Consider the following 25,354-nt stretch of genomic DNA (forward strand, 5'->3'; position numbering starts at 1 on the left):
CTCCACAGCCAGTGAATTCAGCCAACTCCTTAACCTCTATTTGCTCACCACTTAAGCAATGAAAGAACTCTTATCTGTCTTGCTCACTGCTGGACTCAGAGCTTAGCCCAGTGCCTGGCACAGAGAAGGTATTCAATAAATCTTTATTTAAGGAATGAATGAATGAATGAACAAATGAATGAGTAATTGAATGGTTGAAATAAGATCACAGGTTTCCAAGTGCCTATAAACCAAATAGACTTGTATTGAGGCAGTGTATGGTCCCGTGTCCCATCTCCCACCCTCTGGCCTTTGCTGGAACACGGGCTTCCCTCCGTAAGAAGGGCCCCCCCTGCTCCTGAATCCCTCTCCCCAGGCCACCAGTCCCCTCAGCAAAGGGTTCCTGCCTCCTCCCCCCTTCCCAGCCCCAACTGTACGGAGGCTTTGCAGCCAGCACATAATGTACATGCATACACACGCACTAACTCACATGCACACATAGACATATCCTCTGCCAGGCAAGTTGCCCTCCCCAGAGTCACGTCTCTGCGGCCCCCTCCCCTGGCAAAGGCCTGGGCCCATCAGGGATAGCCCCCCCTCCCCCATTTCTGGCCCTCTAGGCTGGGGAGAGGCATTTGGCTAAGGAGCAGTGGGAGGCAGGATGGTGGGGGGAGGCCTCCCTCCTGGCTTACCAACCTGGAGACTTTAAACAGAGGGAACAGAGTCCTGGAGCCTTCCCTCCCGCTGCACGCTGGAGCCCTGGGTGAGGGACAGGAAAGGAGGAAAGTCGTGAATGAATGCCCAGAGCCAGAGGGGAGGAGTTGGAGAGAGCAAGGGGCCCAGGGTGGGGCTCCCAACATGGGATGGGCCGGGGCAGGGGCCTTGGGCCATGGGGGTGGAGGGGGGCAGGGACAGGGCAAGGCACAGCCTTAGGAGCTGTGCCTTTAGGGGTCACTGGGGGCCGGGGGGCAGGCGGGATAGAGATTGGGTGTTGCAGGAAGAGCAGGGGCTGAAGGGGCAGAGACACTGGTGGGAGACAGACAAGAGGACAGACAGCAGGACAACACGGAAAACATGAGGTCCTCAGAAGGAGGGCCCCAGGACAGACAACCAACAAGCCAGGCCTGGTTCTCCTCCCAGAAGCAGAGGCAGGCTTTTTCCTGGAGTGCCCACATAAGATCCCCATGACAGCACCTTGGAGCGCCCATCTGTGTCTCCCCACCAAGGTCACCCCCGGTTGGAAGGCTGGTGGGTTCACAGTCAGAGGGGCCTCCCGTCATTGCCCTGCTGACAGCCCTCTCTCAGCCCGAGACCCCCATCTGCTCCACTCACCCCCTAACCCTGAGGAAGGGCTCCCTCCTCTGCCTGCAAAGGAGGAAACAGAGGCATTTCACACCCAACAAGCACTCACACACTCGCACTCTGCTGAGGGCTGTGCGGCGGGGAATGGCACCCCTGCTTCAAACTGCCTGAAGCTCTACACCTAACTCCTGCCTCCACACCCACCCAACGCCCAGGGTGCAGGCTCTCTCCTAGCGGTCCCTCGCGGCTGCGGCCCTCCCATCCTGCACCCTCCTAACGGCACCCTATTCCCCTCCTGCTCTAATACCTGTCTATTGCCTTTCCTCCCAGGGCACATGGCATTCAGACCGCCCCCCTCCCCAAGACACTGCGGCCGGGCACCCTCTCGGGCACAGCCTTCCCTTGGCTGGCTCAGACCCATCCATACCCGCATCACGTCTGGCTGCAAGAGTGCTCAGAGCCCCCTGCCAATCTCATGGTTCCAATTTTCCCACCGATTACCCAAGACGCAGGCATCCCAGGGAGAAACAGCTGTTGGACCCAGATGCTGGGACATTGACTGAGGGAAGAAATCAAGAATGTTCGCGTAGGGATCTAGCCCCAGAGGGCTTCCTGGACAAGGCAGTGGGGTGGGGTGGGGGGTCGCGCGTGGAAGGGACGGATGGACAGAGGGCGCAGGGTGGGGCAGGGGAGTGAAGACCCAGGAGGCCTATCTTCCTTCCCACCACCAGCCTTGAGTGGCAGCTCCGGGGACCCAGTCCCAGATAAGCTGAGGTGAGGATCTGGATTTTAGAAAAAAACTAAAGAGGTTTTCTCATGTACGCCCCTTCCTCCAGGAAGAGAAGTCCCCCTTGGACTCGAGGAATATGAAGACAAAGAAATTACTATTTGGTGAAGGTTTACAATGTGCTAGGAAGGCTACCTAAATTACTTCATTTAATCCTGGTCCCCACCCTGTGAGGAAACCACTGTCATCGGCCTCAATTTACAGATGAGGAAAGAAAAGTGAGCTTCAGAGGCAAAATGACTTGTCCCAAACCACACACATGGGTCTGACTCTAGAGCCTGAGCTCTTGACCCCTGAGCCAAGCTGGCTCCCTTCTGTCCTCCTCAGGCTTTGGCCGTCTCCCCTCCTTCCATGCCATGCTCCAGTATAAGTTATTTCTTAAGGACGACAAGTGGAAGAGAAGGCTTTGCTCCAGTCTCTTCCTGCCTCGTCCTCTTCCTGCCATCCTAGGAGGCAGAAGATTCTAACTCCGGGCTGCAGAGCGGTCAGGGAGGGACCAGGGGAGGGGGGGTGAGCTGTTGGGTTCCACAGGAGCTGGATCAGGATCTCTTGGGCTTCATCTTTAAGTGACTTCTGGCCCTCCAGGGGCCCCTTTCCTGCTCTCCCTCCTCCCCCACAGAAGAGGCTCCAGGGAGCCTTTCACCCCTTAGCCTTCTTTTAACTTCCAGAAATCCCCTGAGCACCCACGTTAGGGAGAGTCTTGAAAGTCAGGGGGCTGGCAAGGTGAGAGTCTATGTCAGTCCTAAAGGCCCTCACTTTTCCGCAGAGCCCTAACTTTTACTTACAAAGTGGCTGGGACGGGAATGGGGACTCATCAGGCCAGCCTAGCCCTGGGGGGGGGGGAAGAGAGGGGGGGGGGGGGGGAGCGAAGTGGGCAGGGGACAGCCCAGGGGAGCAGGCAGAGCGCTGATTCTTCCTCTGAAAAGGCTTCAGTGAGCCGTGGAATGCCTTCCCAACGAGATGGAATCATTAATTCTTCCCCAATGAGGCAGACGCTGGGGCCTACGGTGACGCCACAGATGCCCGCTGTGTCTGCAATTATCACAGGCCCTGGGGGTGTGGGGAGCCTGCTTGGCACAAACAGCTCTAGCTAGGGCGTCCCCACAGGGGTCTCTGGGTCTGGACTTCTCGGTTGGGGTCTCTGGGTCTGAGGGCTCCAGCAAGCTCTGTAGCTGGGGCGGAAAAGAAGCCGGTGTGCTGGGTTGAGGATGTTTGCAGAGGTGAGGCAGGCAGGCTTGCGGGGAAAACCCAACTCCCTCCCGGTCTTCCGTGACTCCATACCGGGACATGCAGTCAACTGGGCCAGGTGGCGGAGGCCACCCGGAACCAGAAAAAGGCTGTGGGGGAGAGGAGCCACCCGCGGGTAGGGCCTCTGCGAAGGAAAATCCGGACTGGATTCGAGTCTCCGAATGGAATGGAATGAGTTCTGCTGGGATGAGCAGAAAACTGAGTTTATGACTCAGATGGCTGAATCTTCTAGCCGCTCCCTTATCCATCCGCTGGGCTGAGAGGGTAGACTTAGGCACAATGTGCCTTTGGAGAATGAGGGACTGTTTGCAAGGGGGGTGGGGGTGTGCCTGCACTCAAGCGCTTGTGCCAGTGCTCTCCTGGGCCAAATCTCCATTTTACCCGGTTTCGCTGGAGCTCGGAAATATTCTTCCCACCCTCTCTGTGGCGAGGCATGTATTATCTCAGGGGAGAGGAAGTAGCTAGAACTTGTGACAGCTGGAAGAGACCTTAGAAATTCTCTGGTTCCACCCTCTCTTCCCATACCAAGGACACTGAAGACCAGAGTGGGCAACTAACTCGCCTAACGTCACACAGCAGCAGGGAAGGCAGGCAACCTGATACTGGTCCAATGTTTGCTGTTTACACAGCCCGTCACCTCTCTGCCCTAGGGGATTAAAGAGTGACTACCCTGTCCCCTTCTCCCCAGCAGGTCTGGACCCCTCTCCATCATGGACCCCTGTACTTTGCCAACCACAAGAGCCACAGGAGGTTAAACTGGATCTATCAAGCTCCTCAGGATGGCCCAAAGGTCATCTCAAAGGTCATGCCAACCAGTCCCCTGCCCCTAGGTACGACATCAGCCCACTCATGCTCACACACACCTATCACTGCGGTCAAAGATGCAAAACACCACGGGAGCTCCCCACCTTACAGTACCGCCCCCCCTTCACACTCTGGGAGGTTTTCTTTCCTATCTAACCTCTATTCCTCCTACTACAGCGTGGGCCTGTTTCCTTTCAAGCTGTCCTGGGCAAAGATTGGGGGAAGGGTAGAAGTACATTTTTCTCGCCCTCAAACCCTTCTGTTTGCCCACCTGCGGCAGAGAGGATGAGGCCAGGGTATGCCAGGGTGGCTGGGCCCTGAGCCCAGGGCATGCGTGAGGCAGGAGGGGTGCGTTGGTGGAAAAGGAGCCCGAGTGTGGGAGAAACAGCTCTTCTGGGAACGGTCCCTCCAACTCCTCATCCCCTACAAAAGCCTGAGTCTCAAGGTTAGGGGAGGGTCTTTGCCGGTTTCAGAAACATCTGTTCTCTCCCCCCACGCCATTTACTGAGTGTTTAATACGTATCGGGCTATGTGTTGGACATTTTCATCTACGATTTCACTTAATCTTCCCAGCAATCCCATGGTCAGAAACTAATCTGCCCCCTGGGACGGCCTCTCGCTAAGACTAAATCTAACCTTGATCCCTCTTGCTCCATTTCCTCTGGCTCAGTCCTCCTTGGCGGTGGGGCGCATCTTTGCTCTGTCTTCAGATGTCCTCACCCTTACTCGGTCACCCTTACTCGGTCACCTGGCACTTCTCCAGGCTGCCAATTTTTACCCCAGTCTTGCCCCAGGTGATGGGCATTTTAGGGGGCAGAGCAACAGAAGCAGGACTGGAGGCTGGGACCCATGACACTGGCCCTCACCAGACACAGGGCACAGGCCAAGTGGCAGGGGAGACGGCCCTGGGGGCAGTCCTCAAGAGAGCTGCTGGGCTGATGGAGGTGGGGACAGAACCCGGGGCAGCAGATTCTCTCTCCCTGATGACATCTGTGACCCTTATAGGGAGCACGGGGCTTCACCTTTGGTGTGGTAACTAGGCAGGGCCCAGATATGCAATGAACTAGTGCTCCCTCAGTGACCAGCTCTCAGGTCCAAGTTCCAACCCACACATACCCAGAGCCCAGGGGCCTGAGCAGAAGTGGGCAGGAGTACAAGACGGAATGACCAGCCCTGGGCTGTGAATGGTAGCTGAAGCGAGAGGAGGAATTCGTACACCTAGCTAAGCGCCTTAGCATCTAGCGGGTGCTCAGGCCCTGAGAATGGAGAAGGGAGGCCCCCAAGCCAGCTTCAGTGGGGTTTCACACACCCCACGGTAGCCACAGGCAACTGTGATAAAGTCACACAGCCCTTGGCTTCCCTGTTTGGGCCTTTGGTAGCAGGAGTGATGAGGGTAGGGATCCCCTCCATTAGGGCTACCCCCCATCCTACCTTGGGCATGTCTGGAGCTGAGGGCCCAGACCCACCTCCCCGGGGAATGCTCAGGCCTCAGCTTCCATCCCCTGGGAGATTCTAGCAGTAAAAGCATGGACCAATGGGCAAGGGAAGTGGGAATGGTGGGTGGGACTCTGGTCCTTGTGGGTGGCACCTTCCCCCTTCAAGCAGGCACCATTAATATATGCAAAGCATATGCAAATCACCCAGAAGAGAGACACAACATCCACGGAATGTCAGAAGAGACCTTGGAGATGATCCAGCCCACGCCCCCTCATTTCACAGGTGAGGAAAGAGGCCCGCACCAGGCAGGGACTTGCTCAAGGTCACTGGGACATTTGGGTGCCGAGGAAGAATGGGAACGAGGTGTCTTTACTCAGAGTCTAGTGCTCTTTCCGGAGGGTCTTGTCCTTCATATGGAAGGTGGACAAGATGACAAAGAGGGCACAGGGCCTAAATGGGGCTCCAGGAAGGCCTACCAGAGACTGGGGGTGAGGGGCGGGGATAGGGCGAAGGGCTTCTCAGAACCTTCCCTTCCCACCTCTGAGCCTGGAAACGGTGGTGGCAGTGAAGGGAAGAGTGGACAAGGGCGGCAGCGATGCCTGGGGCCACGTGTGGCTCGAGGGGCAGAGGGGCCTGAAGCCAGAGGCGCTGGTTTCCGGCAGCCAAGCAGCAGAAGGCGGCAGGAGAACTGGAGTGTCTGAAGCCCAGTGTCAGGGCAAGGTGCCCGCTGTGGTGCGGGGAGGGGGACAGCGCCCTTCACTACACACACATCTCTAAGTGCTCAGCAGCCCCTTCCGCTCGGACTCTGATAACTATGGCACCTGACAGACCATAATAGTCAACCCAGGCCTGTCCCTCCAATGGCTGCGGCTGCCCTCCACCCCACCCCACCCCCAACTTGGCTTCTCAACCTTCCAGACAGTCCTAGAAAGCAGGACCAATGCTGGGGGGAGGAAGGCAAACAGATGGGAGGGGGCAGACAGAGTGAGGAAAGAGAAGACAAGGTGGGGAGAGAGAGTGAAGTGCAGAGCAGGAGAAACTGAGGGGTAGAGAGAGGGGAGGCAGGGGAGGAAGGGGGGCAGACTGAAGGGCAGAGCGGAGAGGGGAGGGTGGGGATGGTGGGAGCGGCGGAGCAGAGAGGGAGGGCTCCCGGCCTCTGGGACTGAAGGACAAAGCTGAGGCCTGGGTATCAGGCATAGGAGCCCCATCGAGGCCTGGAGGCTGTCTGGCAGGAGTTGGGGACCAGGCCCCTGCCCCTCTGCCCACCTCCCCAGCGATTCCAGGGGCTGCCAGGAAATCAGTCCCTCCTCCTCTGCCTCCCTCCCTCCCTCCCTCCCTCTCTCCCTCGGGGCAGCAGCCAAATCCAAAGCCTTCATCTCTGCTTTTCAGAGCTGGGAATGAAAGAAGGGGAAGCGAGTGCAGCCCTCAAACCCGCTGACGGCCAGATTTTTATTATCTTTGCTCGAATGGGCCCTAGGAAGCCAACAAGGGATTCTTCAAAGAGCATCTGAGTGGCTCATTGAAGCCTGCACCTGCACCAGCCCACCCACGGCAGGCCGCCGGGGGCTTGGGGGGCACAAGCTGTCCCCCACCTCCCACCAAGTCCAGAGACCAGACTCGAGGCTGCCAGAAGCCTCACCCTCAGCTCTCTGTGCCTAGGCAGGGGCCACTCAGTCAGGAAGCCAGGCTCAAAGGCCACACCCAGGCCTGCTGGGCCTCCGAGGCAGTCCCTGTCCCTCTCTGTGCCTTGAGGACACAAGTAAAAGAAGAAATTGGATCTCCTTGCCAGGGCTGAAGGAGATAAGTGCTTGGGATTCCTCGAAAGAGAAGCTTTCATGGCAAGCCCTAGGTCTTTCCCCTGAACTCTGCCTGCCCAGTGCCCACAGGCCCCCTGTCATCTCCTGACTCCCCTTCACAGGATCCCACCCACCCACAGCTGCCCATCCATTCCAGAGCCCCAGGCCCACCACTCAGGATGATCCTGAGCCCCAGACACCCCTCCCTCTGTTCAAATCCTCAACCCCAGCACCCTTCTTCCCCCAAAGACCTGACCTGGGGTGGGGGTGGGGCTCAAATAGACCCGCTACTTTAAAGAGCCCAGCCCCCTCCCTCCTAAGCTTAGGTTTTGTCAGAGAGAGCCCAGTTGGCACCGGGCAGACAGCAGCCATGCCACCCCCCACCCCCAGCTCTGACCACACCATTGAGATCAATGCCCGCAGCCAAAGAAGGAATCAATGGTTCTAATTAAACCCTTTTTCCAGGGTGGGTCCTTGGCCAAAGAGTGAAAGAGAGAGCATCTAAGGCTCTGCATCCCAGCACCCAATGCTGCACCTTGTACATCTCTGAGAAACCTGGAGCCCGGCAGGAATCAGACCATGAAGACCCCAGAGTCCTTCCCCCCTCCACCCGACCCTCCCCCCATTAAGCAAGGAGGCAAGCAGAAGGCCTGAGGTGGAGGCAGGGCTCCCGATGGCTCATTCCCAGGGATCCTTCCCCTAGGAGAGTTCCCCCTTCTCCACTCGGCACTGCCCAAGGACCACAGTTGCTTCTTCCAGATCCCCAGAGCACATGGGGGACCCTCGTCTCCATCTGAGCCCTGAGGGTCATCACAGAGAATCAGCCATCATGGTAAGGGCGGAAGGAACGGGGTGGGGGTTGGGGGGGGCACTGGACAAAGACCCTCTTGTCCCCAAGGCATGGTGGCAAGAAGCCAGGGCAAAGACTTTGCACTCGCTGCCAATGGTGTCTGGGTGCCAGGCAATCTGGGTGGAGGGGGGGGTCTTATTCTCGCGACCCCCTCCCCTTACGCCCAGAGCCCTCACCCCCAAGCCTTACTTCTACACCAGGCCACCAGCTAAGTCTCTAGCCCAACAACTCTTAGCTCCCCTGGAGTCCTCCTTCCTGTGTGAATGCCAGGCCTTGACACTTGCTCACAGTGGCCCCAACACCAACCAGAACCAGCAACCCCCCCACGCATAAACCCAAACTGCCCCCCACATACATACACACGCCTAACCACGCCAGAAAAACCACCCCACCATGACAGCTGCCACCAATAATGACAGAGCCTCACATTTTCATAGTGACAGTCTCCACCAAATGCATCATCCATTCTTTAAAACGAGCAAGAAGGATAGGGACGGGAATGAGAGAAACTGAGGCACGAAGTTAGACAGCAAAGCAATAGGCTCAAGGTCACCCAGACTAAGATAGCCAGAGTCTGGAATAAGGTATCCTACCCCGCAAAGTGCTCAAACCCCCCACCAAGCAACATTCAGACCCACAAGCCTGAAGTCTGGTCAGCTATCCCCCACCGCCAATCCTCATCTGTTTCCCCTTCCCCCCAAACAACCGTAGCTCCAACATCTCCTGAAACGCCTCAGTCAGGTGCCCCCCCCCTCCCCGCCACTGGGGAAAAACACTTCCCTTAAAGTTGGGGGCTGCAGGACCTCCTGCTTCCATAGTATTTGGAGAGAGGGGAAAAACAGTCAGGGATCTCCTCCTTGCACAATCCCTGTTCCTGCTCACCTGGCTCCCCTCGGCCCCCAGGGTCCCTCGGTCCGGCCTCCTCCCTGGGAGATCGCGCGCTGCCCTCGGCTGTCCTCTCCCACCAGGCCAGGGCAAAGCGCCGGAGGCACTGCCAGGGCTGCATGGGGAGGGGTGGGGCGGGGGGGCTAGCACTAGCAGCCGCACACGCCCCGCCGGGCCCTGCCAGCCGAGCTGCGGAGGCACCCGGCCGGCCCCCTCTGCTTCCACCAGCATCCTGCTGCCCCCACCGACAGGACTCGGAGCTGGCCCGGGAGCTTCTGACGTAGCAGGGGGGTGCGTGGGAGGGGAGGGGGGGCTATGGCGCGTCCCTCCCCAGCCCCGCCCTCTGCCCCTCAGCCCCCAGCGGTCCCTACCTCCTCACTCACCCCGGATGCTCCCCCCAGCTGGGGGCGCCCTCCCCTGCCCTCTGGCCTCCGCAGGGGGAGGGCTTAAGATCAAATAGCCCCTCCCCCCAGCCACTCCCTCTTATGGCCCCTCCCTACCCGCCAGCTGAGCGGGGAGCTGGTCCCCAGTTTCAGCAACTGCTGCCTAGGCTCTAAGGTCTCCAGGGCTAGGGCCTCGAGGTGAGGGGGGCGGGGGGAATACAGGCTTGTATCCTGGCAACACAGCCAACCCCAGAATGCACTCACCCCCTTCCTTCCCTGGGGGGCTGGCGCAAAGCGCCTACCACCACCGTCCAAGTGTGTTCACCCCATTCTGGGACCTGGGGGAAAGAGGCCTTTGAGGCTCCCCCCACTTCTCCGTCCCCTTCACGTCCCCTGCATTCTCCTCTTCCTCCACCACGGATGGACCACTCCCCTCCCCCACTCCCCTCACCGTCCATCCCCCTTCCTTCTCTCCACCCCTCCTCCCTCCACACGTACCCCTTTAAATTTTCACCCCTCGGGCCCCCTCCCCCGGGCATCACGAGGCCCTCCCCGCTCGGTCTCCAGCCTCGCCAATCCCTGACCCCCTCTGGTCCCAGGACTCCTGTCGCCCGGGTCCGTCTCCCAAGCCCGCACGCCGCGGTCCCCTGCCCCCTCAACACCTGCGCCCCGAGCATCCCTCGCCCCACCGGCCGCCGCCTCCCCGGCCCGGCCGCCGCCCCCGCCCCCGGCCGAAGGGAAAACACACAAAGAAAACAGAAATACCTTCCACTTAAGCATGGAGGCACATTAGGGAGGAGAGAGACAGGGACATGCCTTGGGACGGAGCGTTCCCCATCGGGCGGGGGCGCGGGGGGCGGGGGCCCCGGGCCGGCCTGCCTGGCGCTCGCCCTCTCGCCGCCTCGCGGGCTCCTCGCTCGGCCCCAGCCCCGGGGCGCGGTGCCAGGCGGGCGGGCCGGGGGCGCGGGCCCCGCCGGGGTGGACCAGCTGGGAGGGCGCCGGCGGCCGGGCGTGTGGGTGCGCGCGCGCGCGCGGGCGTGTCACCGAGTGTGCGAGAGCGAGTGTGTGTGTATGTGTGTGTGTATGTGTGGGGGGGCGCGCGCGCGGGCCGGCGCGGGTGTGTCACTGCGGGCGGGAGCGCGCGCGGCGCGGGCACCCGCGTGTGGCCGGAACGTACAAAGGGCCGCCCCGGGTGGCGGGGAGCGGAGGAGGGGAGGGGGCGCTGCGCCTCGCGCCCTCCAGCTGCGCGGCCCGCGGCGCGCGGCCGGGCCGGGGGTGCGGGGCGCGCTCACGCTCCCCTCCCCGCTCCACCTGCTTCTCCCACCCCATGCAATCCTCTCGCCACGATAGAGATGAATCCCTGAGGCCCGGGACCGGCCTCGGAGGAGAGGGGTGCACCTCGAGCGGGGGGGGGGGGGACTTCTCGGTCTCCAAGCCCTGGCACGCCTTGGGTTGGAAAAGCATCTGGGGAGGGACCGGGCAGGGAGGCAAAGGCGGAGCGCGGGGACTCGGGTGCCACTTTTCAGCCAAGGTGACCTCCGGAAGCCACAGCTGCCCGATGCGGGAAGAGTCTGGACCCTCCTCTGCCTCGACCGGGACACCCCCCTCCCCCGCGCCTTAGACACCTCTCTGCCGCAGGCACCCAGTCCCCCGGCGCCCCCTGCTGGGCTGTCTCCTTGCCCCCAGCTCCGGTTGCGGCCTCTCCTGCAGGCATCTGCTGGAACTGCAGAGGCCCGTGCCGGGAGGGAGGGGAGTCTGCTCATCTGTCAAGTAGGACCCCCAAGCCGGGCGCTCCAGCCCCTTCTCACACCTCTCTTGGAGATGCCACTGCCACTTCCAAGGCAGCCTGAAGAGCACCAGCTCTGCCCCGCCCCCGCTCGACTCCCACCCCCTCCCTGTCCCACCCTGGCCTACCTGTTGGCTCCACAGACTTCTCCAGCTCTGACCGGCACAGACCCTGACCCTGACCCTGACCCTGACCCCTCCTCCTGTTCTGGTTACTTGCTTCCTCTCTCCCTCTTGTTCTCTGTCCTGTCCCTCCTCTCCCAAGCTTCTCTTGGGGAGGGGAAGGTGGACTGAGTCCCCTGCCCCTTTTGTTTACTCCTGGCATTCCCAAAGCCAGTTTAGATGGAGCAGAAAAGGGACACAGTACACCTCTTCACTGTAGGACGCCAGGCAGAGTGGCAGGCAGGCAGAGAGGCAGGAGAGAAGACCCCACCCCAAGTGGCCCAAATGGCAAACCGGTTTCCCCACTTCCTGGTCTACCCGGTTGCAACCTTAATCTAGGCTCTCCCATTTTCCTGCCCGCCCGCAGGCCTGCCCCTGAGCCAGCCACATGCCTGGCTAGGGGCTAGTCTCCAATGCCCCTTACAGATTAATCTCCAGTTGCAGTAACTTAGGTGGTAGGGCCAGGGCAGGAGGTGGGGGGTGAGGGGAGGGCCTTCCCAGCTCCAGCAGGATAGCTCAGGAGAGCAGCCAAGAGCGGTGTCTCAGACACACAGTCTGGGCACACGACCCCAGTCGGCACCCTGACTTCTCCCATCCTGGGCCAGCTGCCTCTCCCTCTGCCAACTGGACGGTGCCCATCTTTTGGCCGCTGAGCACACCGTGGGCACTCAGCCAGCTCCCTGCCTGGCTGTCTGCCCAGGATGGGCATGGGAGGCAGCAGGCCCTGTGTAGGGGAGGGGGCAGTGCGAGGAGGGGTGGCTTCCCCCCAGCTGCTTGGACACGGCCTCCTGAGCCTCTCAGAGCCTGCAGCCCGGGGCCTCTAGCTTCTGTTCCTCCATTCAGGACTCTGACTCAACTATACAGACTCTGCCCTTCCTCTCCCTGTGGGGTTCCCCCTGAGGCAGGGTCTCTTCCCTGCCCCACTTTGTGCCCACCTAAGGAGAAGGGAATCAGCAAGTGCTTTACTCACAGTCTCTAATTTGACCTTCTCAACCCTGCGGAAGTGGGCATTCTCGGCCCCATTTCAGAGATAAAGAGTTAAGGCTCAGAGAGCAACAGCCACTAGCCCGCTCTAAGAGCAGCAACGCTGAAATTCAAACTCGGATCTGCCTGACTCCAAAGCTCCCAGCCTCGTTTCTATCACCACCACCACCACCTCCTAACCCTATGGACTGCCAGAAGCAGGGGCAGCCTCAGTGGATGGAAGAGATCTGGGCTCAGGAATGTATCTGAGGTTAAGACATACAGGTATGTCCAGGTTAAGGAACTGGGCATTAGCCCTGGATGATGACTGGAAAAATGCTTGCCCCGCCACATGGAGACTGGGGGGAGATGTTCTGTGAACCAGCTCCCCAGAGACTGGGAACAGTTCCAAAGGCATCAGCAGGACAATGCTTTCCCCACCCTAAGGTGACCTCCTGCGTCATAAGGAGCTCTTCCATAGAGAGGAGCTTAAATCAGATCCAGATCTTATTTTTTTATTTGTGTAGTTCACTTTTTGTTTTTCTTTTTTTTCTTGGAGAGAGAGAAAGACAGCATGCGTGGGGGGAGGGGCAGACAAGGGGGACAGAGGATCCGAAGCGGGTTCTGTGCTGACAGCAGTGAGCCCGATGTGGGGCTCAAAGCCTCGAAATCATGAACCGAGAGGCCATGACCTGAGCCGACTTCCAAGTCGGACGTTCAACCAACCGAGCCACCCAGGCGCCCCTGTGTAGTTCACTTTCTAAATTTTTTTTAATGTTTATTTATTTTTGAGAGAGAGAGACACAGAGCGTGAGCAGGGGAGGGGCAGAGAGAGGAGGAGACACAGAATCCGAAGCAGGCTCCAGGCTCTGAGCTGTCAGCACAGAGCCCGACGTGGGGCTCGAACCCACGAACCCACAAACCATGAGATCATGACCTGAGCTGAAGTTGGACACTTAACCAACTGAGCCACCCAGATGCCCCTGTAGTTTACTTTTTATTTTTTATTTTATTAAAAAAAATTTTTTTTACGTTTATTTATTTTTGAGAAACAGAGTGAGACAGAGCGTGAGCGGGGGAGGGGCAACGAGAGAAGGAGACACAGAATCCGAAGCAGGCTCCAGGCTCTGAGCAAGAAAGCGGGCTCGAACCCACAAACTGTGAGATCATGACCTAGCTGAAGTCGGACGCTCAACCGACTGAGCCACCTGGGCGCCCCTGTAGTTTGTTTTTAAAGACAAATCCTTAACATTCCTGATCATCTGCAGAGCTGCGAGTCCATTTGACCCCCTGTTCCCCCAACTGCTTCATCCACACCCACCCAACGCAGGGCAGCTGGATCCCACGGAGGGATGAGAAAAGATACAGCTTCTGAACAGAAACAAAGACCCTGAGGCCCCCCAGTGAGCCAGAGGGCAGATGGCATTGACCCCATGAGATCCTCTGCCCCATCTGCAGGGAAGAGAGGTGACCCCACCCCAATCATCTCCAAGGCAGAGTCTCCCGGGGTAAGGAAAAGGCTGGAGAAGCCATCACCTGTGATCAGGGGCAGAGCAACACAGGCATTATTTCTCTAGCCGAGAGACGAGAGCTGCTCCTGTAAGTTGGCACGGTGCCTGGGCACAACCAATATGCCAGCTGCCTCCACCTGAGATGCCTCAGGTGCTACCCCACCCCCACTCTCATTCCTCAACAGGTAACTTCCCTCTGGCCCTCCTCCCCTGCATCTCTGGCACTGCTCTTGGTGGGGAAGGGACCGCTGGCGTGTTTGAGGGCGCAAAGGGCAGTTTAACCGCCCACCTTGCCCTTCTCACACACTGCACGCAGCCCCCTTGCCTGTTTCCGGGAAGCTGCAGGAGGGAGGTTATGGGGGAGCATGCTAGAGGTGAGGATTCTTGGCCTCTCCTTCCCCAAGGCACAATCAGAACGGGGAGTACACCTGCACAAACATCTGGGCGGAAAGAGGGAGATGGGACCAGGGGTGGGCAGAGAGGGGCACGTGGGCCTCTAGGGAAAGGCACAGGGAAAAGGATGATGTGGAAATCATGGCTGCAATATGCTGGACTGCTCGCTCGGCCACCGTGGGACCCCCCCATCCCTGATCCTAGAGAAAGCCCCCTGCCAGTGGGGCTATTGTCCAACCAGGGCATGTCAGGGCCCCCCCCCCCCCGCCCCGTTTGGAACATCCACACTCCATCAACGGTGGTCTGCAGGCAGTGAGGGAACTGTGATATGACCCTGTTCTGGAGAAGGAGTGACCAGGGGCAGTGACCTGGCGTCCGGTGCAGAAGCTGGCATGGGAAGGGGACGGGAGGAGGAGGAGGGCCTTCCCTCTGCCCTAGGCATGCGCCCTTCGGACCACAGCCTAGCGCCTGAGAGCCCCTAAATGTCACCTCTCGCATTCCTGGCCCTCCCATTCCCCCTCCCACCCTATAGGAGAGGAGTGAATAGCAGGTTTCAAAAGACTGTCCTTCAGTCCCTGTGGTCCCCCGCTCCAGCTTCTTATTGTAATGAATGTTAATGACGCTCCATAATTGATGCCCTCATTAGCACATCAAACCCACTTTTGGAAGAATGGAGACAGAATGTGGGAGGGGGGTCCTCTGGGGTCCTGACTGCAGCCACCTCAAGCCAAAGAAGAGAAGCCTACATGTCCCTCTGATTGGCAGTTTTCTGAGCACAAGTTGTTGTCTTCCCTGTCAGAGGGCCGACAGGGGCCCTATCTCTGCCATCAGACTGGAGCACGGAGTCCCCCTCATTAACTAGGGCTCCCCCTCAGGGTCGGGCAGTGGTTCTTACACTGAAGTGAGGATCGGAATCCCTGGAGGGCTGCTAGGGCCCATTCCTGAAGTTTCTGATTCAGTAACTTTGAAGAAGGGCCTGGGAATTCGCATTTCTAACAAGTTTCCAAGAGCTGCTTTGAGAACCAATGGGGCGGGCTCGGGGAGGGGGGGTCGGGTGGAGGGGACTATCCTCTGGTTTTCCCAGCTTACGGCTTTGCCTGCTAATGCAGCTTCACTGGTAAGTCACCAGTGGACCCAGGTGGACCACAAGCCCCACTCCTGCAGGACCACACCCAGCGTGGCTTTGAGGCTTTAGATTTCACCATCCGACCTACATGCCTTGGTCGAAACGGAAGGACACCCTCCCACGCCCCCACTCCAGCCAGCAGCCTCCCAGACCTGCCGACTAGCCTTATAAGTCTAGGGTGGGCGGTGGGGGAAGGACGCAGGTATCATCCTGACCTATTTTACCCATGCTGGCACCCCGGAAGCCAGCTCCCTGCCTTCCAAGGTTAGAGCAACCACCTGTTTAATCGTGAAAGTAGGCGGAACCCTCTCACACATTGCTGGTGGGAAGGAAAAATCGTTCAGCTACTATGGAAAACAGTTGGGCAATTCCTCAGAAAGTTAAACACAGAACTACCACACCGTCCAACAGCCTAATGGTCCTTCAATGGATGAACGGCTACACAATGTGTGATCTATTCATGCGACGGAATACTATCCATCCCTAGAAGGGAGTGAGGTGCTAAGACCGGCTTCAAGGTGGACGGCCCCTGAACCTGGGCTAAGGGAAAGAAGCCAGACACACATGGTCACATATCGCATGATTCTGTCTGTGTGAAATATTCAGAGTAGGTACGTCCATAGAGATCTGGTTGGAGGAGGAGGAAGGTGCGGAGAGCAACGGCTTAATGAGTATGTGGTTTCCTTTGGGGGTGAGGAAATGTTTCAGAACTCAGTGGAGGTGACGGTTGCACAACAGGCCGAATGCACTAAATGCTACCGAATTCCACCTCAAAAAAATAAATAAATAAAAGGTAATAATGGAAGTAGGGATCTTCCAGGGAGCTCGTTCCATCCACCCACCTGCAGCGTCTACCTTTGCTGGAAACAGGAGCTGGTGCCCCCATGAGTCCTGGCCTTTCCTGACGCCCCGGGCCCCTGACACCTCAGAAGATGTTTGCAGGACCCCAGGATGCTGTTTTCTGGACCCACACTGCATCCCCGAAGCCTCCTCCTCTGCCCGGCTCCCACCCCAAGAGAGGCTCCCTTTCAGGATCTTGCTTGCCCGACAGGCAGGATGATCTCACGGCTGGGTCCTGAGGAGCTAGCTTCCCATATTAACGTGCCAGTGCCTTCCGCCCTGAAGCCGTAGACCCACCCCTCCCTGACCTTCTTGCTCCAAACACAGTTTTAAAAAGCCATCTGGTTTTCCTTCCCATTGATGATTTTAATCACACTCTAAATGGGCCCCCTGCTCTCCGGAACCTCCTCCAATCTTCTCTCCACTGCGAGACCCCGGGGCGGGCTGCTCTGGGTGCTGGTGAGGTAGGGAGGGGTCCCAGGATGAATCAGGCACATTTTCTGCCCCACTAGAGCTTTCCACTCAAAGGCCTTCAGTGATGACCCCCTACACAGGGGATTGTGTCCTTTGAGGACCTTAACTGTCAAGGTCCTGACAAAAGTTCTGTGCCCTCTCCCTTGAGAAATGAATATACACGCCCATCCACCAAAAAAAAAAAAAAAAATCTGTGGGTCTCCCTGACCTCTGTAGCCCCTCCAAGGACCCCCAGGGCAAGGTACTCAAAGTGTTGGCCACAGACCAGTGTGGCCACTGGTTCACAAGAGGAGTACAGAAATAGAGAATAAGTGTGGAGAAACTTTTACAGGGATTTGACATTCCCACAACATCCTAGAACAGGGTCATTTTTGCTATATATTTTTTATTTTTATTTTTTTATTTTTAATTTTTTTAATGTTTATTTATATCTTTTAATTTTTTTAATGTTTATTTATATCTTTTAATTTTTTTAATGTTTATTTATTTTTGAGAGACAAAGGAGACAGAGTGTGAGCAGGGGAGGGTCAGCGAGAGAGAGAAAAACACAGAATCTGAAGAGGCTCCAGGCTCTGGGCTGTCAGCACAGAGCCTGACGCGGGGCTCAAACTCACAAGCTGTGAGATCATGACCTGAGCCGAAGTCGGATGCTTAACCGACTGAGCCACCCAGGCACCCCTAATGTTTATTTAGCTTTGAGAGAGAGACAGAGCATGAGTGGGAGTGGGGGCAGAGAGAGAGAGGGAGACACAGAATCCGAAGCAAGCTCCAGGCTCCAAGCTGTCAGCACAGAGCCTGATGTGGGGCTCGAACCCACGAACCATGAGATCATGACCAGAACTGAAAAGTCAGAAGCTTCACCCACTGAGCCACCCAGGTGTCCCTTCACTATATTTTTTTAAATGTGGGTTCACAGTCCATTGGAAATTGACAACAATAAAAAGGTCTTTCACCCTCAGAGAGTTCGAGAAGCACTGCCCTAAGGATCCATTCACCTCAGGGGAGAATGCCTGACATAATAAAGGTCTTAGCTTGGCATTCGAGGCCCTCCAAGATCTGTCCCCTAAATCTTTCCAGCCTTATCTCTGGCTACCTCCTGCAATACCACACACACACAGACACACACACACACACACACACACACACACACACACGTGCTTGCGTGTGTGCATGCGTGCTCTGTATCTTCCCTTCGCACGCCAGCCTTTGCCCATACTGTCCCCACCACAGGGTGATCTTTCCTTCTTCTGCACCTGTTGACACCCGATTCCCAGTTCTAGTGGCTCAAATTCCATTTCCTCAGCATAAAACCTTCCCGACCCCTGCCCTCCTCACGTGCAAACGCATTCTAGCTGCAGTTTCCTCTGCCCTGGGCTTTCATAACCCACTTAGCTTCATTTGGGGCCGTCCATCTCTTCCCCGCAGGCAGAGCTTCGGTCCTCTTGGTCTCTTCTGTCTTCTCCACCCTCCAGAGTGTCCACGCTGCGTGGATTCTGGGAAGTCTACTGTCCCGACCCTCCCGGGTCTCTCCTGTGGCTATTCGCCCACGTCTACCTCTTCTATGCCAGGCCTTCTGGGCTTCACCCTCCGTCCCAAGATAGTTCCCAGGTCTCCATACCACTCCCTGCCCTACCCCTGGCTTTACCCTCCTTCTCCGGGGGGGGTTCTGATCGCAGCAATAACCACTGGGGACCAAAAATTAGTGGCATACAAGATTTCCAGGAGTGGGAAAAAGTTAATTTGACTTATTTTTTGAGTAGGAAGTCCTATTTGCAAGTGATACAAAATTCAAAAGGTACAAAAGGAAATAGAGCAGAAAACCAGGTTCCCCATCACGGCCTCTGGCCCCACAGGTACCCAGGTCCAGCACCAGAAGCAAACACCATTTCCACTTTCTTTGGCCTTTCAGGGCTTGCCCACGTGCTCACCAGCATTTTCTTTGTGTTCTCTTACCCACACGGCAGCAGGGGAGATACATTCAATGATATAAACCGGACGTTGTTTGCACCAGAGCACATAAAGGTGCCCTGTTGGGGCGCCTGGCTGGCTCAGTCAGTGGAGCATTGCGACTCTTGATCTTGGGGTTGTAAGTTCGAGCCCCATGCTGGGTGTAGAGATAACTTAAAAACGAAACCTATAACGAAATAAAATAAAAGTGCTCTGTTGATGGATATTTGGGCCACGTCCGGTGTAAGAGATACCCTGGTAATTATTTCAGTTCACACAATGTGAGCATATCTGTAGAATAAATTCCTAGAGGGTGTGTGCACAATAAGTGTTTTAAATATGAACCATTATTTCTGTTCTTGCCCCACTTAATGGATCCACAGCAACTGATCTTTCCCAATTGAGTCACTTATTTCTCTAGTTGTGTGCCAGCTGGGGAAACTGAGGCAGGCATTCTCTCCCCCCCCCGCCCCGCCCCCCTCCCCACCCCCCCACACACCCATAGAATCCCAAATTGGACAAGGCACCTGAAAGGAGAAAGAAATCCAGCCTCATCAGAGTTAGGAAATGTCCCAAGGACCCTGTCCACCTCGAGACACAGAGAAGGATGATGCGTCCATCTTGAAAAGGCAGGAACTGAAACAAAGATCACTTTTTGGGTGAAGGAGGAGACAAGCCAGAACCCTCCAGGCGTTCCATGTCAGAAAGAGAGACTGAGATCAGCTCTGAGTGTGAACTTCCTGCCAGTTGCAAGAGGGGTGAGGAGGGCCTGGCAGCAGGCCGGACTGTGGGTGACTTCCTACTCAGAGAGCATTAAACCAGGATTAAGGGTGGTGGCCCGGCCAGGCCTGCTGGGAGGCAGAGGGCTGGAGCTGGTGACCTGCGTGCAAGGGCACAGCCCCACCTGGGTGAGAAGCCTGGAAGCTGGACCAATAAGTCAGGGTCCAGAGCTTTGCGGTCTTCATGGCAACCCCGTAACCAAGCCAAGGAGGGCAAAGCAAGGATCAGATCACGAGAAGCCCATTTTGCAGATGAGGAAACCAAAGCCCAGAGAAGTGAAGACACTTGCCCGAGGCTTCACAGGTGAAGCAGGGCTGGAACCCAAGCCTTCAGCCCCCAAGTCCAATGACATGAACTCCACTGCCTTCCTGGGGCTGGAGGATTCCCACGACAGGACCCGGCCTTGGTTCCTTCACCAACTTCCGCCAGACCCCTTACACCCCCACGCCACCCTCCCCACCAACACCTCCAGCGCGCAGCTGCAGAGCAGGGGGGGGACTGCTGGGTGAGGCTGCAAATCCCTCTCCTGTCTAACAACTGAGCTGAGAGAGGAAGACAGAGGTGGGAAGAGGTCCCAAACTCCCATCTCACGTGTCCTCGCCCGTCTCAGTCCCAGACTCTCTCGTGATAGGAAAGTAGGCCAGTTTGGAATATGTCACGGATATTTTCGACATTCCCATCTGTACTATAGCATTGCCTAGAGCCAAGGGGGGCGGAGCCAGAACCTCCGTGCCGGATGAGGGGTACACCTGCTACCTCTGGGGCTCAGAGCCCAGATGGGGGCTGGGAACGTTTGCACAGGGGACCCTGAAGGGCCCTGAGCACGTGTCCAGACGCCTGGACAGGATGGGACAAGAGACCAGCCACATCTGTCCTCTTCCCAGAGGAGCAGGAGCAGAACAGCTGTGATTTGTGGACACCATCCCACTGCCCCGGGAGCATTGTGCCTGGCTAGCCTAGGGGTGGAGCACTGAGGAGGGAGCAGTTAGTCCTGCAGGGAAAGGGGTCTGGGAGAGCTTTAGTTAGGGGAGAGACGACTGATATCTGAGTCGGGCCTTGAAAGGCGAGCAAAACTTTTGCTGGGGCGGAGGGTGTTCCCAGCCAAGGGGTATGCTGGGGGGGGGGGGTGCTGCAGTCACTGAGGCTGGGAGGTCGAGGGCTGACCAGGGCAGCAAGAGAGGCTGGGCAGAGGGGTACTAGCATTGGAGAAGGAGTGTTATGGTGAATGCCCAGCTAGGAAGGTTGGGGGGCGCCTGCAGGTGCCCAGGGAGGCTTTTAACTTACACGATTCAGAAAGGACATGTCGCTGTGGGCAGGGACAAATCACCCTGGGAAGGGCGGAGGTGCAGAGGACGAGTGAGACTTCTCTTTGAGCCACCAGCCACCCTGACCAAGTCATTCTCCAGTTTGCTGGCAGGGGCACCTCTCCTGACTGCAGGAGGGGAAACCAACCTGAGAAAGGAATTCCCTGAAGAAGTTAGCGATCCGCTAGCTTAAAGAGGTAAAGGTTGGGGTGGGGGTTGCTCATCAAGGGATTCTCCTGGCAAGGCTGGTGGAGGCGACATCTGGACACCGTGTTTACGAATCACCTACTACGGGCACTTTGCAACATTTCCTCACTTGACCCTTTCCGCAAGCCCAAGAGGTAGGTATGCTCTGCGCCTTTTTATCAACGTGGAAACTGAAGTCTGGGTTTCAGGGGTAAAGAGGCAAAGGGGAAGCACAAGTCCCTTCCCTAAGGTCCCACAGCTTGTAAGTGCGATAAGAATCCAGGTCTGTCTGTCCCCAGAGCCCATCCCCTTCTTCTGTCCCTACCTCCCAGAAAAAAGCCAAGGGTCCCTCTCAAAGAAATGACTCCGGCTCCAACCTGCACCCCTCTCTCAGTCTCCATCTTGGACCAGGCTACAGGGCCCACAGCAAGCCCATGAGATAGCCACTCTCAGATCAGAAAACGGAGCCTCAGAGAAGTTAAATGACTCGCCAAGGAGCAAGTGTCTCTCCCCCGCTCCTTCTGCCCCCCCCCATAAACATTGGGAAAAAAAAAAAGAAAGAAAAGAAACCAGTCCCCGCTCCCCCAGATGAGGGTTTAGAGGAGATTGGGCTATCGGCACAGGGAGAGTCTCCAGTCGCACCCACTAAGTCCTACCTACTGGCTGCAGGAACTTGGGCAAATCGCTGATGTTCTCTGCATCTGGAAGAACGGGGAGCTGCTTCGCAGAGTAGCCCGCTGTGTATTAGGTCACTGCCAGCCTCCCAGGTGGGCGGCCCCCCCCCCAACCCGGGTGACGCCAGTGAAGCCCCCTCCTCCCCTGTTCATGGTGGCTGGTGATAGGTGCACACTTTGCTTCCTGTTTCCTCCCTTCCCAGGACCTAAAGCCTCTGCTCCTTGTTCGGTTGCAGACTGGGGGCTGCCCAGCCTCCCGACCCGGTCCAGCCCTGGATCTGAGGCAAGAACCTCCGGGGTTATAAGAGCCCCGAGGTTCAGGGAACACGTTCAAGGCCCTTATGCAGCCCTGAGGAGGAGGGACCCAGCTCTTCGCTTTCAAGGTGATGGACAGATTCATCTGTCAGGCTTCGGGCCAAAATCAGGAAACTCCTACCGAGGGACAGGAAAAGCAGAGTCTGACCCTAGGAATTCAAAATAATCATAGTCGGAGCCATTCTTAAGCACTTGGGATATTATTTTATTCAATTTAATCCCCTGTGTGTGTAAATCCCATTTTATTTTATTTTTTTAAGTTTATTTATTTACTTTGAGAGAGAGAGAGCAGGGAAAGGGCAGAGAGAGAGGGAAAGGGAGGGTCCCAAGCAGGCTCCGCGCTGTCAGCACAGAGCCCAGCGCGGGGGCTCAAACTCACGAACCGTGAGATCACGACCTGAGACAAAACCAAGAGACGGACGTTTAACTGACTGAACCACCCAGGCTCAGTCTAAAATCCCATTTTAGAGTTGATAAAACTGAGGCTCAGAAAAGCAAAATGACTTGCCCAAGGAATCCAAGTCCGTGGCTCTTCTCTACCTTCAGGCCACAGGCCACACCTTGCCCTCCAGTCACTGGGCTGCAGGCCAGGGCTAAACTCCAATCCCCAAGTGTAACCAGAGGTAGAGGAACTGGCCCAAAACCTGGGGGGAACGACTCCTGCACCTCCCTGGGTCGTTGCTGCTTTTGTGACCCCTTCTTGGGACGGCGCCAAGGGTCAGGAGATAAGAGTCAGGTCCTTCCTAGCTCCCCATTGCTGCTTCCAGAACATCACTCCGTCACTTTTTTTTTTTAACTTTTAAAAATGCCTATTTATTTTTGAGAGACAGAGCACAAGTCAGGGAGGCGCCAAGAGAGAGGGAGACACAGAATCCGAAGCAGGCTCCAGGCTCTGAGCTCTCAGCACAGAGCCCGATGTGGGGCTTGAACTCATGGACTGCGAGATCTTGTCCTGAGCTGAAGTCCGATGCTTAACTGACTGAGACACCCGGGCGCCCCTCTGTCACTTTCTTGCAAAAGCCCCTGCTCCATCCACCTGTGCCACTCTCCCTCATGACTGTTGTCCACTGACCTCCCAGCCCTGCTTCGCATTTGTTGAAACCTCTTCGCATCCCAATTCCTAATGCACCCTGGGTAACTCTAAAAGTCCCAGCATCTCCATTCTACAACCTTTGTATGCCAACTCACGTTCTCCTCTGCCCACACCCTTGTTCCCATCCTGGACACTGTCACCACCTATGCGTGCTCCCATTTTCCGTTCTGAACTCACCTTCTGCTCCTTTGGTTCAACTCTTCTTCAGACAACTGTTTTTCAATCCCCAGTCAACTGACCCTGAGATGATTTTCCCATCTGTCAGCCCCCTTCTGTCTTCATTCTCTTCTCTTCTTCAGCCCAGAGTCTCTGCTTTATCAGATCATCTTAACTTCTTACCCTCTGTCTTTTGTGGTCACACTTGCCTGGCAAAACCCTAACACTGTACCTCCGATTCAAGAAGGCTCCTTTAGCACATCTGTTTACCACTCCATCCTCAAAAACCCCTTTAAAAGAGAAAAAATATCCTAGAGTTTTAAAGCATATTAGACTATACTGATGGCAAAATCCAACAGAGAAGAGGAATCCATGATGCCATAGCGGGAGTCCCTAAAAGTGTGAATTTTTGTAGAAGAACCTGTTAATGTCAGGAAATGTAGATTTCCTATTAATGTCAGGAGCAAGGCAAGTATGTTACTCTCATCATCCCTATTCAACATTGTACTGAGGTTCTAGCCAGGGCACTGAGGCAAGGGTAAAAGGGCATCCAGAACTGAAAGGAAGAGGTAACACTGTCTTTGTTCGAAGATGGCACGGATTTTCATGTGGAAAATCTGATGGAACCTAAAAAATAGCTGTTAGAACTAACGTGTGTGTTTAGCAAGATTATAAGATCAAGATATACAATCAATTATATTTCTAAAAATATGAACTACTTAGGGGCGCCTGGTGGCTCAGCCAGTTAAGCATCTGACTCTTGATTTCGGCTCAGGTCATGATCTCATGGCTTGTGAGAGTCAGCTTGGGATTCTCTCTCTCCCTCTCTCTCTCTCTCTGCCCCTCCCCTACTCACATGTGCCCTCTCTCTCTCTCTCTCTTTCTCAAAATAAATAAATCAACTTTAAAAATATGAATTACTTAGGGAAAAGACTGACAAAGAATGTATAAGACCTGTGCACTGGAAACTACAAAATATTGCTTAGAGACCTCAGTAAATGAGGAGCTATACTATGCTCATGGATCAGCAGATTCAACAGTCAAGATCAGTTATCCCCAAACTGATCTATAAATTCAACACAATCCCAGTCAAATTCCCAGCAGCTTTTTTTTTTTTTGTAGAAATTGAAAGCTGATTCTAAAATTCTTGTAGAAATTCAATGGACTTAGAATAGCCAAAATAACTTTGCAAAAGAAGGTGGGGGCAGGTAGCTGGAAGGCCCTATCCCCTGGCTGTCAGCACTGAGGCCACATATGGCTGGAGTTACTGCAAAAGACGTGAACCTTCAGGGGTTCTTCAGAGCTCCAGCAGCCTTTCTCAAAAAGTTTGGGAAGCTGAAGCTTCCTAAATGGGCAGACACTGTCAAGCTGCCCAAGCATCAAGAGCTTGCTCCTTGTGATAAGAACTGGTTCCACACATGAGCATTTCCACAGAGTATCTCTCTGGCTGCACCAAGTTGGATCCATGACCAAGATCTATGGGGGCCAACAGACAAACAGCGTCGTGCCCAGCCACTTCAGCTAAGGCTCCAAGAATGTGGCCCACAGCATCCTTCAAGCCCTGGAGGGGCTGAAAATGGTGGAGAAGGACCAAGATGGGGGCCACAAACTAACACCTCAGGGACAGAGAGATCTGGGTAGAATCTTCAGAGAGTTGGCAACCGCAAACAAGAAACACTAGAACAGGGGTGCCTGGGTGGCTCCATCAGTTAAGCAACCGACTCTTGATCGTGGCTCAGGTCATGATCTCTCACGGTTCGTGGGATCAAGCCCCACGTTGGGCTCTCCACTGAGGGCATGGAGCCTGCTTAGGATCTTCTTTCTTCTCTCTCTCTGCCTCTCCCCCTGCTCGTGTACTCTCTCCCTCAAAATAAATAAACATTAAAAAAAGAAGCAGCAGCATTAGAACAAATTCTGGGTTAGTAAGTTGCTTTGTCTGTGGAAGAAAAAAAACCACCAAGCTGAAGGACTTACACTACTTAATTTCAAGACTGTTAAAAGCTACAGTAATCAAGATAGGGTCCTGTTGAGGGGCGCCTGGGTAGCTCAGTCGGTTAAGCGTCTGACTTCAGTTCAGGTCATGATCTCACAGTTCGTGGGTTCGAGCCTGCATCAGGTCCATCAATATGGTCTTTGATTTTCCACAAAGATGCAAAGGCAGTCTAGTGGGAAAA

At 56.0% G+C, this 25,354-nt stretch overlaps 1 protein-coding gene and 1 pseudogene across 1 annotated transcript in view; one reads left to right on the forward strand and one right to left on the reverse strand.

The window, feature by feature from the left end:
- The window catches only part of SRCIN1 (SRC kinase signaling inhibitor 1), a 58,627-nt gene extending 49,418 nt beyond the window's left edge, over positions 1–9,209 (reverse strand). Inside the window, 1 exon segment of the mRNA XM_049637545.1 lies at positions 9,086–9,209. Coding sequence (XP_049493502.1) covers positions 9,086–9,209 — 124 coding nt within the window.
- A 15,108-nt stretch (positions 9,210–24,317) lies between these two features.
- On the forward strand, positions 24,318–24,994 carry LOC125927312 (40S ribosomal protein S19-like; annotated as a pseudogene).
- Positions 24,995–25,354: the final 360 nt, after the last annotated feature.

This window comes from Panthera uncia, chromosome E1, assembly GCF_023721935.1.
Source record: "Panthera uncia isolate 11264 chromosome E1, Puncia_PCG_1.0, whole genome shotgun sequence".
In the NCBI taxonomy this organism is placed as follows: Eukaryota; Metazoa; Chordata; class Mammalia; order Carnivora; family Felidae; genus Panthera; species Panthera uncia.